Source organism: Benincasa hispida, chromosome 11, assembly GCF_027475165.1.
Source record: "Benincasa hispida cultivar pf3 chromosome 11, pf3_genome.v1.1, whole genome shotgun sequence".
Classification (NCBI taxonomy): Eukaryota; Viridiplantae; Streptophyta; class Magnoliopsida; order Cucurbitales; family Cucurbitaceae; genus Benincasa; species Benincasa hispida.
In genome coordinates, this window is record NC_143488.1 from 27,937,416 (window position 1) to 27,953,734 (window position 16,319).

Consider the following 16,319-nt stretch of genomic DNA (forward strand, 5'->3'; position numbering starts at 1 on the left):
ACTAAAAAGTGTTTAATATATCTTTAAATTTTCAATTTTATGTTTGCAAGAGAAATTTGCATTTACATTTTCAATTGTGTGGAATAGGTACTTTGATCTATTTGACATTTTTTAAAATTCATAGATTTATTAGACACAAAAATGATAGTTCAGAGAGTTATTAGATATTTTTAAAGTTTATAAATCTATTAAACACAAATTTGAAAATTTAGGGACGGTTAAATACTTTTTAAAGTTTAAGAAAAATGGCATATTCTTTAAATGTTTAGAGACTAAAGTTGTAATTTAATTACTTTTTACAATGCGGTTCAATTTGAAAATAATCAATTTCTTAAGAAAGACTATTGATTTATTAGTATTATTAGAAAATTTGTTTTAAATGAAAAAACTGCTGAAAATATTTTCAAATATAACAAAATGTCGCTATATATCAGTGCTACCAATGTCTATATTTTCAAATATAGCAAAATATCACTGTCTATCAGTGATTATTAGTGTCTATCACTAATAGACAGTAACATTTTGCTATATTTAAAAATATTTTAGTTCATTTTTATATATTTGAAAACAACTCTTCTTACTATTATTATTATTATTATTTGGGGCAAATATCAATTTACACTCATGAAGTTTGGAGGTTGTATCAATTTAAACTCTAAACTAACAATTGTATCAATTTAAACTCTGAACTTTCATAAGTGTATCAATTTAAACCTGAAAATTTCACAAGTGTGTCAATTTAAACTCTCGTTTTATTTGGATATGTTTATGAAAATTTAGGGTTTAAATTGATATACTTATGAAACTTCGGAGTTTAAATTGATATACTTATGAAAGTACAGTTTTAAATTGATACAATTATTAATTTGAGGTTTAAATTGTTACTAACTCCAAAGTTCGGAGTTTAAATTGATATACTTATGAAAGTACAGTTTTAAATTGATAATATTATTAGTTTGAGGTTTAAATTGTTACTAACTCCAAAGTTCAGAGTTTAAATTGATGCAACTATTAATTTAGGGTTTAAATTGATACAACGCCCAAAGTTTACGGGTAAAAATTGATATTTGACCTTCTTCTTCTTGTTAATATTATTATTATTATTATTATTATTATGTGAAGTGTAGAAATCGAGCTTCTGATCTCAAAGTTGATGATGCAAACTTTATGTTGTTGAGCTATGCTCATTTTAGCATAAAAGTAACCATGGTTAGTATTAATTACTTTTTCCTTTCTCAATGGTGATGTTAAGTTCTTGCTCCGAATTTGTTTCAACAAGAATGATCATATTTACTACAAAATTCTTTTTCTTTTTTGTGAAAATATATTTGCTGGTTGGCGGTTGCTACATCTTTCTCCAAATGATTGCTTCCTCAAAGTACAATAAATAAATATTTTTTTTTATTTACAAAAATAGCTTATAAAAACATTTTCAGAAAATGGCCTGAAAAAAAATCTAAGATAGTAGATTTGCTTCTTCATAAGGACAAAATTGCTTCTGGTTCTTGCCAGTTGTGTGAAAGATTTCACATGGCTTTGTATGGAAAAAATCTACCAATTTTTCAAATGAGATAAAATATTAAAAAAATCATTTTTGTTTTTGTTTGTTAAATATTCTTCCCAAAAAGATCGATTCAATCTTTTTTATTTAAAAGGTCAAAACTTTTATGAGCACAATTGTAGTTGCCCAACATTTTTCCCCCAAGAGGCAAAAAATTTACTTTTGAGAAGTATAGTTTCTAAAAAAGTAAAAGGCCATTCTTTAAAGGTGGAGTTCTAGATTTTTAAAATTTCTATTTCTAACCAAACAGAAAGAGTATACAAACTTTTAAGATAGTGATAGATTGGGATTCTTTACAAATAAGTCAAAAAAGGACATGGAAATTGAAAAATGAAAATGGACTTGAATTGTATTTGGAGCCAAAGCTTCCCCCAATTAGACATTCCAATGTTCATTACTAACCATTTATTGGTTCAATTAAATCAGGATGAGGCTTATAGACATAACAACTTCACCCACATTAATGAGAACTTTACATTAACTACTTCCCTCCATCCATGACCATATAAAGAATGGTACTAAAGAACACAAAATTACAGACAAAAAACCAGTATAACTGAGACTTGGAAGAGATATTACAATCATGTTTGTCTTCTAAATCGGCTCCCTGAGTTCCTCGACTTCCCACACTCTCCAAATAGTGAAAATCTTCCGTTGCGCGACCGAACATGGTTCGCTCTTACCTGCTCATCACCAACAGAAACTCATTCATCCATGACTTCCAACTCAATATCAAAGCAAATGTTTACAAGGAAAACTGGATTATGAAAAGTACCTTTCCCCTTTTAGGGGGTTTACTGTTATTCCAGCAGAACAATCCACTGCACCCGCCAGCTGCTGAACTTGACTCATATCCCCTGGGGCATAAATGTTCTTAAAATTAAGAGTAGTGATCACTTATGATAAACTTGGACGATACTCCAATGCAAATATTCATGAAAAAAATCATAATTTACATTTGTTCATCCTAAACTCTTAGCAAGAAAAAAAATATAATGAAATTCAAGGCATGAAAATTTAATCATTCTATAATAATATAGAGAAACTCACAGGTTATCCTTGTTTGAACTTCCCACCATGCTGCCATCGTGCAGTATACTTGGGGAGATGGCATAGCGGTCCGCTCGTCTGGTGACTTGCTCCTTCTGGGCAATTATATCATCACTGACCTTCAGCACTTTAAGTTCACGGTTTAGTTCATCTTCCCATTTCCGAGAGGAGTCCCCTGTTGAATTCATGTCTTCCATTTGATCTTTATAGTATGAACCATCTTGGGGCAGGACTTGATTCTTCTCAGGTTTCAAACGACTCAAAGATCCAGGTGTGCCTTTTTCCATTGCCTGTAACCAGGCAGTTTCCAACCGTTGTTCACGAATAATTGATTCTATTCTCTGCATTGGGATCTCTTGTCTCCTATCCCTTGAACCATCATTTTGATTGTTGCTTTCAGTTGGTAGCTGCGATGAATCAGAGGTTGATTGATATGTTGCATCCATCATCAAAGAGCGGTTAGAATAGCCCTCCATTGCATTAAGATTGAAAGTCTTCCTTTCTTTATCGGGTTCTACACCTTCGGACAATTTGGCTGCAGGCATACCATTAATAGAAGTCTCACCATCTGGTAACAAAATGATTCTAACTTCTACATTGCATCTAAGAACCATTTCCATAGAATTTGTGATACTGCTCAAAAATCTTTCAGCCCTGGATTTGATATCTACATCCTCAAAGGCAACGTAAGCATTAAGGGTACCTGCAAGCAGAAGGAAATCAGCAGCGGTATAAAGGAACAAGATAAAGACTAAAAATAGTACAGTTAAAAGCAAAATTTTCAGAAGGCAATCAATTTTAAGCTTTCAGTTCTAGTAAAGCAGCACTAATTATAACTGCCAATCAAATGAGAGAACGGAAAGGTTCAATTCCAGAAGACCGCAGATAATAATCTAAAGTGGCATGCTGGTGAAATACCAGAGAGACCTCACGCCGTATCAATAGATACTTTCAGCCTTTAAAAGTGGACTTTGGTCTAATGATAACTTTGCAAGACCTCAAATTCACAAAGAAAATGAGCATAATTACAATGAGTATCTGGCCGTTACCTTCAGATTCTGAGATGGACAGAAGCTTTCCATGAGCATACAATAGCTGCCTCAACGTCTTTGAGTGGCATCTTTCAATACAATGCACCCAGATGCTATCCAACTTTTCTGAGTTTTTGCATCTGAAAACCATATTTCTAAGAGTTGCATCTTCACGTGAAAAAGACAAGTCTTTACCCTCGATGAACTGTTTATGTGCGGGCTTGGAGTTGTAACTTAAATTATCAACCATTGGCAATAGATCCGCTTGATTATTATAATTACCATTTTTCAGGTTGCACAAAGATGCAGGCGAACCTGACTTTGGAGGCATAAGTTGAGCAAATGACTTTTGTTTGTAGGCAATTGTCCCATTTGAGGTACTTGATGGATCATCATCAGTTGTCTTGCAGCTCTGTCTTCTACTGCTGCCTGTTTGAGTGAAATCTGGAGAAGAAATGGAACCAAGTTGCAACAGAGTTGCTGTGAACCAGGTTGAACGCTCACTGGAAACTCTCAACTGCTTTTCAGCCTCTGAAAGAAACTTCAGAGCATGCTTTAATCTTTCCACTTCTGTTTCGGTCACTGAAGGGAAGCCCAAAGATACAACGTCAATTCACAAGTCACTAAAAAAAAATTAAAAAATAGAAAAATCTCCACAACGTCTGTGGTACCTAATTTCCTAGATCAATATTAGCAAGAAGGAAATTTGTTTCACTTCTTAGGACGTCATCTTCAGTAATAGGGCTGATCTAATTTAAACGATCATTGAACAGTTAATAATCATATAAATATGTGAAAAAATCCTACGCCAATAGCATTTACGGATGAATAAAGCAATCTTCATTTTTCTAATATGAAACGTGCATAAGCCAAACGAAAAACCTAGAGGCATGGGGAAGAGAGAACCCCCTCCCAAAAGAACTTTTTCCAATTGTTATGAATCAACACAATTGGATAATTACAAAAGAACTGATTGCAAGTATGACACCACCAAGAGGCTATAAGTTGAATAAGCAATCTTGATTATCGGAAAGAAAGGGAAATTCATGTTAAAAACTGATCGACCATTCAATGGTGTGAAAATACAAGGACAATCTAAAAAGTAGGATCCTTGTGTACAAGCTTTATGACCCGTGACATCAGAACATTAGGACATACAATTCTGATTTGGCGACACCAGAAAATGGTGTATAAGATTGGTTGCTGTAAATTGAAAATTAAAGAGATTCATACTCACAACTGCGTCCACCAAATATTGAGGCATTGTCCTTAGTATCAATAATGTTGTATGTTCCAGCAATAATGTCCATAATCAGGCTGGCAAGTTGAGACATCAAAACTAGCGGATCAACCCCAGAGTCCATCAACTCTCTTGCTCTTTTAACTGTTTCGGCAGTATTTGATGACATTGCTAATGCTAAAAGCTCAAGCAATTTTTCATCAGAAACGATGCCAACCTATGAAAGAAGAAAGAACACGATAAATATGACGCACTATTTTAAACAACAAAAAGAATCAAACCGAATCTGGTAACATGAATGCGAAAGCAAAGAAGCGGGACTGAGCTCACCAGTTCATTAACCAGAGACGTCGTTATCCTTTTCCCTAACAAACTCAACTGTTCCAACATAGTTTCAGCGTCTCTAAGTGAACCATCAGCATTCATAGCTATCAAGTCCAAAGCATCCAAATCAACATCAAGGTTTTCTTCTGCAGAAATTCTTTTCAGTCTTTCCACCATGTCACAATCTTTTATTTTGTTAAATAGGTACTTCTGACACCTTGATTGAATGGTACGGGGTACACTGTCAAGATCAGTAGTTATAAATATGAAGACAACACGTTGGGGAGGTTCTTCAAAAAATTTGAGAAATGCGAGCCATGCCTTCGAGGGCAACAGATGACACTCATCAATGAGAAAAACTTTGTATCTCAAGAAGGCAGAAGATTGCCCAGATGATAGCTTTTTTAATTGGTATCTAATTCTATCTATTCCCTTCTTGTTTGTTCCATCAACTTCCAAGAGATCCTTTTGTTTGCCAGCCATGAAATCAGTGCATTCTCTGCAGTACCCACATGGCTTATTTTCCTCAGGAGCCAAGCAATTCAATGCAGCAGCAAAAATCCTTGCTGCTGCTGTTTTTCCAGTACCCCGGGGACCTTGGAAAAGATAAACAGGAGCAATACGACCCCTTGAAATAGCATTTATAAGTGACTGCACCACTATATTCTGCCCTATAAGTTCATTGAAGAACATTGGCCTATACTTCTGACTGAAACTTCTAGTACTTTCTGGCGTACCTCCCTCCTCTACTTCCCCATTCAAAGCAACAATTTCTAGCCCTTCGTGGCTCCTACAACTAGATGACCATCTTCTTCCATCTAATCTACTCAAAGCCTCCAAATCAAGCTCCCCAAAGTTAGTAGACAATTCATCATCGCTCCTCCCAGTTCCAATTGACGAACCAACTCCCCCATCTGCACTGTTAGTAAGCAATGGGAGGACCCCTCGAGCACTCCCTGAAGCAAATCTTCGTTTACTGGAATTTATTGATTTGCGCCTAGAATAAATTGACTGACTACCAAACAAAATGCTACTTCCCTTCCTTCTCAAGGTATCAGAAAGTGAAGGAGAGCAACAGCTTCCACAAATTCCTCTATGCTTTGGTGTCCTCTTTGACCAATAGCACGGAATACCACAACCCTGACGACCAGGAAAATCTAACCGACCATCCACTTCGTCATCCGCATCATTAATCGAAGTTGTGGTGCCATCCCAAGACCCAACAGTACTTGGATTGCGATTAACATACCTATTATAAGAACTAGTAGATAATGCTGGGGTGCTATAAGAATAAGAAGAGTCCTCTTTTCGACTGTTTCTCAGTAACTTAGAAGACGGGTGGAAACTTTTGTGCTTCAGCTTCAATAGTAAAGGAGACGCCGCAGAATATCGTCTGAAATCCTCTGAATTAGAGTAATCTTCGGTATCATCAGACTGCTCGATCGAGTCATCCTGGCTGAAATTAATAGACAACGAAGGATGGCCCTCAAGCATTTTCCTACCCAGAAGAGGACCCTTTTGTTGATGTCTAGACAAAACATCTAAATGGGAACAATGCTTCTTACTCTTCTTCTTGAATGCAGAAGCCCGTTTGGCCGACGGTCCACTGTATGAAACGAGATTTGCATCACCGCACCTGAAAACCATTGAAGAACAGAGATCTCCCAAGTAGGTATCGCTCTTCGAGTCGCCTCCATTTCGAGCGTCACTCAAGCTACCATCAAGACTGACCCCTGGAACTGAGTAAGACCCATCGTTAGCATCGTCGTTGCCATCACGATCTTCGTTCTGAAGAGTTGCACTCTTTTCGCTTGATGATTTATGGCTCTTCCAGTTGTAGAGATATATCTTCTTGTCCTTAGGATTCCGATTTTCGTTTCGTAGAGGAACAATGGCGTCCAGTTGGGATTGACCACTATACCTCCTGGTTTCACATTCCAAGTTCTTGTTCAAAGAAGAAGACCCTCCGGCTCCGGCCGCTACTGCAGTTGCAGCAGCCATTACAGATCTAGAGGAGCTAAGCGGAGACTTCCAAGACGATGTAGTACCAGGATCCCTCAAAACACGAGCAGCCTTCCGGATTTGAGTAAGCTCCTTTTTCAAGTGGAGCTTACTAGGATCAGAAACTCGAACTTCCGCCATTACCACTCAGTTCGTTGAACTCGAAGCACAGATTAGCAGCAGAACGAACTCGGAACCATTTACAATGGCATGATCACTCTCACATTCTCACTTCATCAATCAAACATGTTAAGAAGTAGTAGAATAACAACAACAGAAGAAGAAAAGAATCAAACAAAAACAGAAACCAACACAAAATGCTTATACAAATAAGAATACGATCAGTAACCCAAATGATATACGGAAGAAAATAACTTGAAAATAACAGAGATCTGACAGAGATATACAAGAACAGAGAGAGTGGGAAGGAAAATGTTGCTCTGAGTTTTAGGGTTTTGAGCTTGGCGCTTCAAGAATGAGCCTCTGAACATAAATTTCGAGAAACTAAAAAAATTTGAAGAAATCGAAGATGGAAACTCCCTCCAAACACGGTGGGGTTGATTGATTTCTCTCTCTAGTTCTTTGTCTGCAACAATGGCGTTTGATTTGTGATTTAAGCCAAAATTTGAGTCAATAAAGAACTGCCATTTCCCTTTTTCCTTTGCCATCCGCCATTGATTTTGATTGATACAAAAAGGAGCAAAGTAGGGGGGAAATGAAAAAGGAGGAGAAACAATTTCAATTCAATTCAATTATTGATTTGACAAAGCAATAAAAGAAATCCCAAACCAAATTAAGATGTGAATTTAGGAATTGACCCTTTTAATTATATTATATGATTGGATTGGATCAAGAACATTGCACATTTCTATGTTGTAATTATTTCTAATTTCAGGATTTATTGGAATGCCCCATTTTCCTATTCTTTCCATCATTTTTGCAATCTTTCTTTTTTGGATCATAATAAATCATCACACTAAATTATGTTTGTGTAATTTAAAAATTACTTCAAAAGTTGATGAAGTTTGCTCAACTGTATATTAGACTCAAGACTTTTTTTTAGTATAATATAGGTAAAGAATCTAAATTACAAATCTCTTCGTATATTATGTCTAAATTTACTTTAATTTGTTTATACTTAAGAATTATAATCTCAAATGTTATAACTTCTCGTGTTTATTTCAACATATTATTAAATTCGTGATTAATGTAAAATTCTAACTCAAAATAGTATTTTTTTTTTTTTTGTTTTTTTATTTTAAATGTTACAATAGACAAAGGGTTCAAATAATGGCCATTAAAAAAAATGAGAATGTGTATGTGCCTATGATGATTTTTTTAATGTACATAGTAGTAAAACTATTTTAATTCATAATGAAAAGAGGTATATTAACCACTCATTATATGTATTCAAAAAAAAAAAAGAAAAGAAAAAAAGAAACCTCTCATTTTATTATTTATCACCACAAAAATAAAGTTCAATGTCTTTTTTTTTTTCTTTTAAAGAATTGTAAATTCAGATTTCCAACTTTACGTAGTTCCTAAAAAGAAAAGTTTCCTACTTTACATATGAATTTATATATATGCATGTGTTTTTATTTATTGGTCTCTTTGCATGAGTTAGCGTAACAAGAATGAATTTCTCGATTTCACAAGACAATGTTAAAAAATTCAATTTTATTATCTTCAATAATATTTATTATTGAAGTTTGTACATTTATCAAATAACTCAATTTTCTCTTCTTTGTCTCTCCCTCCTTCCAATATTTTCAATGACTCTACCTATCAATCACCGACGACGACCAACTCTAGTGACAATCATCGTCACGCGACATGCTCTGACGACCATCTCCATGGCCAACTTCGACAACACCTAATGGCAGTAACTATTGTTGCCTCACTCTAGCGACATACTCTAATAACCACCTTCAGCGACTAAACTCAAACAACCACCTCCGAAAAAATCATTTCCAACAACCACCTCCGAAAAAATCATTTCCAACAACCACCTTTGATGTCCAACTGTGCACAACTACCACCTCTAACAATCAACTTCGACGATCACCTCTACTGACTAACTCCATCGAACATCTCCAACAACTCTAATGACCAACTCAATTGGCTATATACTCTTGAAAAAAAAAAATTGGCTGATGAAAGTATTTCCAAATACGAAATCAAAATTATTAGTTTATAGTATTTGATAGTTGTTGGGATATATGCCCTAAATTTGTTAGGGTTGATACCCTAAATCTTGTGAATCTTGTAGTTTGTAATTGTAATGTATAAACAATTTTATTTATTTGATAAAATATGAAATGTTTTATTCGACATTTAGTAGCATTAACCCACAAATCAATAACTAACATCCAAGGTTATCTTCTGTAGCTTAAATATGCATGTAGAGACATATAAGTAGATCATGTTTAAGTGATAGCGTAAATGGTCTGTAGTAGATGCATAAGGTTAGACACCTTATCCTAGTGACACTACGAATACGGTCCACTATTGGGGTAAACGATAATTTAACCCAGATGTAATTATGAGTGATTCGTGAAGGGTCAACTTACTGTTGATTGATTATATCCATAAACACAAAGATATATATGTAGTATGAAGAGTTTAATTAATGGAGTAACCTACAGTTAATGAATGTTGGTTAATTTAATTAAATAGTTTAATTAATTAATCACAAACCATTGGAGCTTCCAATCTATAGGTTCATTAGATGCTCTTGCTAGGGTAAAAATAAGAATAAATTAATTTTAGATTAATTTAAATTATTCAAATTAAATAATGAAATTAATTGTATCAGATGCTTATAAATGATTTATAATTAATACTATATATGAGAGAAATAAATATTAAAATATGATTCCAATATTATTTACATGAATGAGATTCGTATAAAACTATAAGTTAAATTCGTATGAATACGATTCATATTAAAACTATAGATCATATGAGAGAATAATGTATTTGAATGAGATTCAAATAGTAATAATAGGTTAAGTTTAATGTGAATGAGATTCATATAATATAGTATATGAGAGGAATACATTTGAATATTATTCAAATGTGACATTAATTATATATACAATATTTAGTTAATTGATATTAATTAATTGAATTAATCAATATTAATTTAATTTAATTAAATAAGATTTGATTTAATATTAAAATAAATATAAAAGTTAACTCTCTTGTAGTTAGCAAGGGAGTTAACATAAGATTGAGGGGAGTTATCTCCTTTCCCCTCTCACGTGTAACATAAAATTTTATGTCATATTCGTGACTCTGAATCTCAAGTATAAAGAGGCTGTTTCATATAGTTTGAAAAGTGCTTCAGTGACTGATGATGTTGAAAGTCGTGTATGGCTTTCTAAAGAAGACGAACAACAACTAGCGGCGAACAAGCATAAATGCAACTCTCATTTCATCATTTCTAGTTCAAATATCCCTTATTGCCTAGTTCAACCACGAACCATCAAAGGTAGTCGGCGAAGATGCGCAGCGATGAATAGTCCTGGGCCCGAGGTAGGTGCTTTGTTTGTGAGCCGGAAATTCGAAGATTAGTGATCCCATCGTAGAAGAAAAGTTCTTCTGCAAAAATTCTATCAAGCAATCCCTCTCTCATTTACTCTTTCCCTTACCAAAATCGAAAATCCCACAACTCCTTCGATTCTTATTTCAAAGAATAGCAAGGAAGACTTGGTGGTTGTGTATTTGTTAGTGTTTGTTTGAGGGAGAAATTCATTGTACGTTGAGTTCGTGAAGTGGGAGTTTCGAGAGGAAAACATTAAAAATTGTCTTCAAGGGTCAATTCCTCTAATCCATCTATTCCTCTGTACAACATGTTTATTTATACGTATATTTATCCTATACAATTCTATATGTTTCCTCTGTATTTTCACCATTCCCAAAACGAATTTCAAAAGCACACACGTTCACACACTTCACTTAGGAATTCGATTCTTTCAATAGTCGTCTTATATAGTAATTTAACATTAACAAAAATACTTTAAGCATATAGCTAAACCAAACAAACTTGTGTATAAAAACACTTTTGAGAAAATGTAACAAAATACATTTGTATTTTTATTTTAAATAGTTATTAAAAAAATGTTTAAATGCAAATGAATTTTTGAAAAACATTCCACCACCTATTCAAAAGCTCAACACCATCATCAATTTATCTAACTAATTTAGGACTTCCACATTCTCAACACCATCATACATGCATAATAAACTCTAACTTATAATTTGACATAGGATGCCATAAAAAGCCTTACGCCCTTTGATGACCTACTTTTTTTTATACATATTACACTCATATATTTCACTAATGTAAAAATATATTGTAATTTGATTGTTTGTAAGAATATTTTGTTTATCTCAAGTACAATGCTAATAGTTACCTCTAAAAAATTGTAAAATACATGTGAAAGTTTCAAGTCAATATCTCGATCGAATGTTAAAATTTTAGAAAGATATATGTGCAATTGAAGGGTTAAACAAAAATAACCACTTGAAAAACATACTCGTTCATATTATAAAAAATTGCACTATATACCCGTGATTTCATATATATAGATTTCCTAATTTTAGTATAGACTAAATAACTTTGCATCTCAACGAATATAATCTTTCCCTCTGAAAAAAATGTTAACTTCATATTTTAAAACTACTTTTGTGGAGGAATAAAAAATTATTAATTGGTAGAATTTTAAATGTTTTACCTTTTCAAGGAAAACCCCATTTCTCCACAAATGGTTTCTTTTGTGGTTCATTTGGAAGTAATTTAGTAAATATACAGCTGAAATTAGATCATTTATTCATTTATTTACTTCTATAATCGTCGTCCTTTTTTCTTTTTTTTTTTGTTTTTTTTTTGTTTTTTTTTTTTTTTTTTTTGTGGAAACCGTCTTTTAATTATTATTATTATTGGATAAATTCCTTTTCTTTTTCATTCCCACTATTATAGGTAAACTACTTTAAAATAATTAATACACACACGCCAATAACTTTTAACTTATATGTACCTATTTCAATATTTCAATTATCTCAAAGTAAGAAATAATATTAATAATAATAACAACAATTACTTATCAAGTTCCATGTACCATGTACTACTTTAGTCAAACTATATAGATAAAAATCTATATTGATTTATTTATTTTAGTGAATGGTTATGAAATGTTTGGTCCACCTACTTCATAAATTGATTTTAAATAACTTAATTTTACCAATATTAATAGTATTTTACTATAAAATTTATACATTTATCAAATAATTTTATCTTTTCATCTTTCTCTCTTTTGTACACTCATCGAATAGCTTCATCTTCGTGGTAGTGTACTTTAAACACAAACTTCTTATCTCCAACATGTTAACCCTAAACTTTAGAACTCAGCCTAATACCCCAAGTAACCCTTATGAGGCCGTTTGTTTTTTTGGGAATGTAGATTACCAAAATCTTTAGATGTCTAAAATTATAGATAGCTAGAATTACAGAGGTTCGGGATTTTAAAGAGTCATGTTTGTTTCGTAGGAATATGTTTTATGGATGATTGAGAATTATTGATAATTGTGGTTGTTTTGTAGGATTTATACATGAGAATGTTTTAAATTTATGTAGTCTTCCAATAATGCTTATACGACTATTTAAGTAATTTTTTCATTAATTTAATATAATTCAAATATATATAACATGTTTTTTTTATTAATTTAAATTTATTTTTATATGTTATTTTTTTCAACAAATTTATCTTTATTAATTTAATATTTTGTTATATATCACAAATTAATATTGTCACGATATTATTCATCAATGCCAAGATACGATGATCCATATCTACAAATAATATAAATATATTTTTCATAAATAAGCTTCAAAACATTAACAATATGAATACTAAATTTACCTTCTAAATGTTTCAAAGAATAATAAAATTTTAGTTAAAAACTATCCTATCGATACTTTTTCAATAATGTATAAATATTAAAAATACGTAAATTAGTTCACAACAAATTTTTATAGAAGCTATTTTACAAAACAAAATAATAAAAATAGATAATCTAAATTGGCATGATATATATATTTATATATATATATATATATATATAATCTAATTACTAGGAAATAAAAAGTAAAAATTAAAAAATATAATTAGAAGAAAATGAAAATACACCATCTAAAAAAACTTAATCTAGTTTGAAACAAACTTGAATACAAAATCTAATATTTTAACAAAAACAAATCAAATCTTCATTCTATAATTGGATTTTCTGTCGAAACAATTTTAGATTTTATATATTTTGAAACAAATTTGAATAAAAAATATGATCTTTCAACAAAAAGAAAAAATCAATTTTTTTTTATTTCATCTTTGGAATTTTTGTCAAACAATTACATATTTTGAAAAAAACTTAAACACAAAATCTAATCTTAAAGAAAAACAAAAACAAAAAATAAAATCTTTTATCTTCATTCCATGGTTGGATTTTCGATCAAATAACCCCTTACTATTTTCAAAATGAGTGATTCCCAATTAATTAAACACATTGTTTTTTTTTTTTTTTTTTTTTTTTTTTTTTTTGGTAATATTACATCTTATGAGAGGGAAAATTTAAATCTATATAAAAAAACAAAAACAAAAAATCAAATCTTTTATCTTCATTCCATCGGTGGACTTTCGGTCAAATAACCCCTTATTATTTTTAAAAGTAGTGATTCTGAGTTAATTAAACATATTTTTCGTAATATTACATCTTACAAAAGTGAAAATTTAAATCTATATAATAAAATAACAAGATAAATGTTTAGTTCTATACACGCTACGCACATAGCACGCACACACAAACTTTACAAGCTTTTTTAAAGGTGGATCGAAGGAAATCAAATCACAAATCTCTTAATCGTTAATATATAGCGGATATCATTGAATTATGCTCGTTTTGATATATATATATATATATATATATATATATATATAAAGTTTGATTGATAGGAAAAGTTATCATATTATATCATGCTATTTTAAAAAGTTGCATAGTTGAACGATCATTTTTAGACTATTATGTTCAAACTCTAATTTCGTAATTTTAAATATTTCCTTTAATTCATTTTTAGATTGTTATTTATTGTTTTTATTTAATTCCTAAATTTACAGAGGGTGACGTGGAAGAATTATAATAATTTGTTTACTTTTAAGTTTGCTAAAGTAATATATTGTTGAAAATTTGCAGGTGTAGTGTAGAATATTTTATTTGTAAATATGTGATCTAAAATACTCAAAATAATTGGCAAGTGTTACTAACAAAAATGGTTGGAAAGTATAAAAAAACAAAAATAAAAAGGAGAACTTATTAATAGATTAATTGATAAAAAAATAATTATTTAACAATCAAATAATAATATTAATTAATATAAGTATTTGTAACATGAGTAGTTTATAATTAAAGTTATTGATGGCATAATTTGACGGGATCAATTTGATGAAATTATATAATTATGATGTATTAATTTATAAAACAATTATTAAATTCTAAATAATCAATGATAAACTAATTATAATTATTAAAAAATAAATTTATATTATATCAACTAACTACATAATTTTATTACATCGATTCTCTACAATTTATTGAAAAATAAGCCTAGGCATATATATGTATATATAAACTAATTTAGTATACTAAAATAAAAACTAAGTATATATTAAATTATTGGGAGATTTTCAAAATATATATATATATATATATATATTTCCACATAATAGCAAAATTTTAATCTTATTTGATAGAGGTGGATAGAAGTCTATCAAGAAATTGAAAGAAATCTATCCGTGTCTATTAGTTTTTTTTTTTTTTTTGTTATTTTTGTAAATCACATTTTTTCTATTGGTAAAAATTTTCCTAAATTATTTATTTATATATATACCATAATATATAAATTTAATATAATTTTATAAAATATAAATTTATATTTCATATAATAATTAATTTAAATTTAATTAATTTTAATAATATATAAAATAAAAGAATAAAGATGAGAGAGTGTGTAGGAAGAAAATCTACTCTTTTTATGGGTATGATTCATGGGTGTAATAGATGCATGGAAATCGTTTATTATACCTAAAGCTATAAAACTTGTACCAAACAAGGGATGTTTATCTCTTATCTATTCTCACCCTTATTCCCATCTCGATTCCCTCAATTTAAATATCATTTTCACTTTTTTCTAATATATATATATATTTTTGTAATTAATTAAATAACACTTATTTAATTTGTTCAATTAAATATATTATCGTAAATTTGTAGGTGGGATAAAGAATATACTAATATGTGAAACATTTTCAAGATAATTAAAGTTTCAAAAGCAAGTGTTATTTACAAATATATTGTTGGAAAGTATGAAGAAAATATAACTTTGAGGTGAGTTGAGAATTCATTGTTGTGAATAAAGAGATACTTCTGCATTACCTATTTTTTAATATTTATCGTAATACAAGATTTTTTTTCCTTCTTGTTTGCACCTTATTAAAATTAATATTTATTATTGAAAAAATATTATTGAAGCTCTTTTTTTAGAATTATTAAGGGTGGTCTGATATAAGTATAAACCTTTGTTGGAAAAAGAAAAAAAAAAACAAAAACAAAAACAAAACTAGGGGTTTGTTTAATTTACTCTACAATTTTAAAGGAATATTATTGCATATTTATTATGTTTAAATATTCTTATATTTTTTTTTAAAAAAAGATTTGTATAATGTTTTTTTTTTTTAAATGAAATTTTGAAATAAAACTTATAATAGTTCCATAGTTTGAAAATCTACGAACATTATTCTATTTTTAAAATAGTTTGCAGAATATAGAAAGTTGCAATATTTCATTAAGTTTTGCCATCAATTTCTTTTATATATTACTAATGTTAATTTATGTATCAATACATAAACACAAAACTTATCTAAAATAAACAAACAAAAGATTGTTTAAATTAACATTTAGATTAAAAAAATGACTATTTTCAAATATAGCAAAATAAAAAATTTATTTATAAATATAACAAAATGTTACTATCTATTGATAATAAATACTAATAGACTAT

At 30.2% G+C, this 16,319-nt stretch overlaps 1 protein-coding gene across 1 annotated transcript; it reads right to left on the bottom strand.

Moving 5' to 3' along the window:
• Positions 1–1,884: 1,884 nt before the first annotated feature.
• On the bottom strand, positions 1,885–8,038 carry STI (AAA-type ATPase family protein). The gene is made up of 6 exons (XM_039048165.2): positions 5,213–8,038; positions 4,880–5,099; positions 3,661–4,224; positions 2,612–3,314; positions 2,337–2,418; positions 1,885–2,244 (listed from the first exon to the last, which is right to left on the bottom strand). Exons 1-6 carry the CDS (start codon positions 7,346–7,348, stop codon positions 2,143–2,145), a joined length of 3,807 nt encoding a protein of 1,268 aa, XP_038904093.1. The 5' UTR covers positions 7,349–8,038; the 3' UTR covers positions 1,885–2,142.
• Positions 8,039–16,319: the final 8,281 nt, after the last annotated feature.

Coding starts and splice junctions, on each gene's coding strand:
- STI (XM_039048165.2), bottom strand. CDS start 7,348: ATGGCGGAAGTTCGAGTTTCTGATCCTAGTAAGCTCCACTTGAAAAAG. Junction 3,315..3,660: donor GTCCATCTCAGAATCTGAAG/GTAACGGCCAGA, acceptor TTCTGCTTGCAG/GTACCCTTAATGCTTACGTT. Junction 2,245..2,336: donor AACCCCCTAAAAGGGGAAAG/GTACTTTTCATA, acceptor GGTGATGAGCAG/GTAAGAGCGAACCATGTTCG.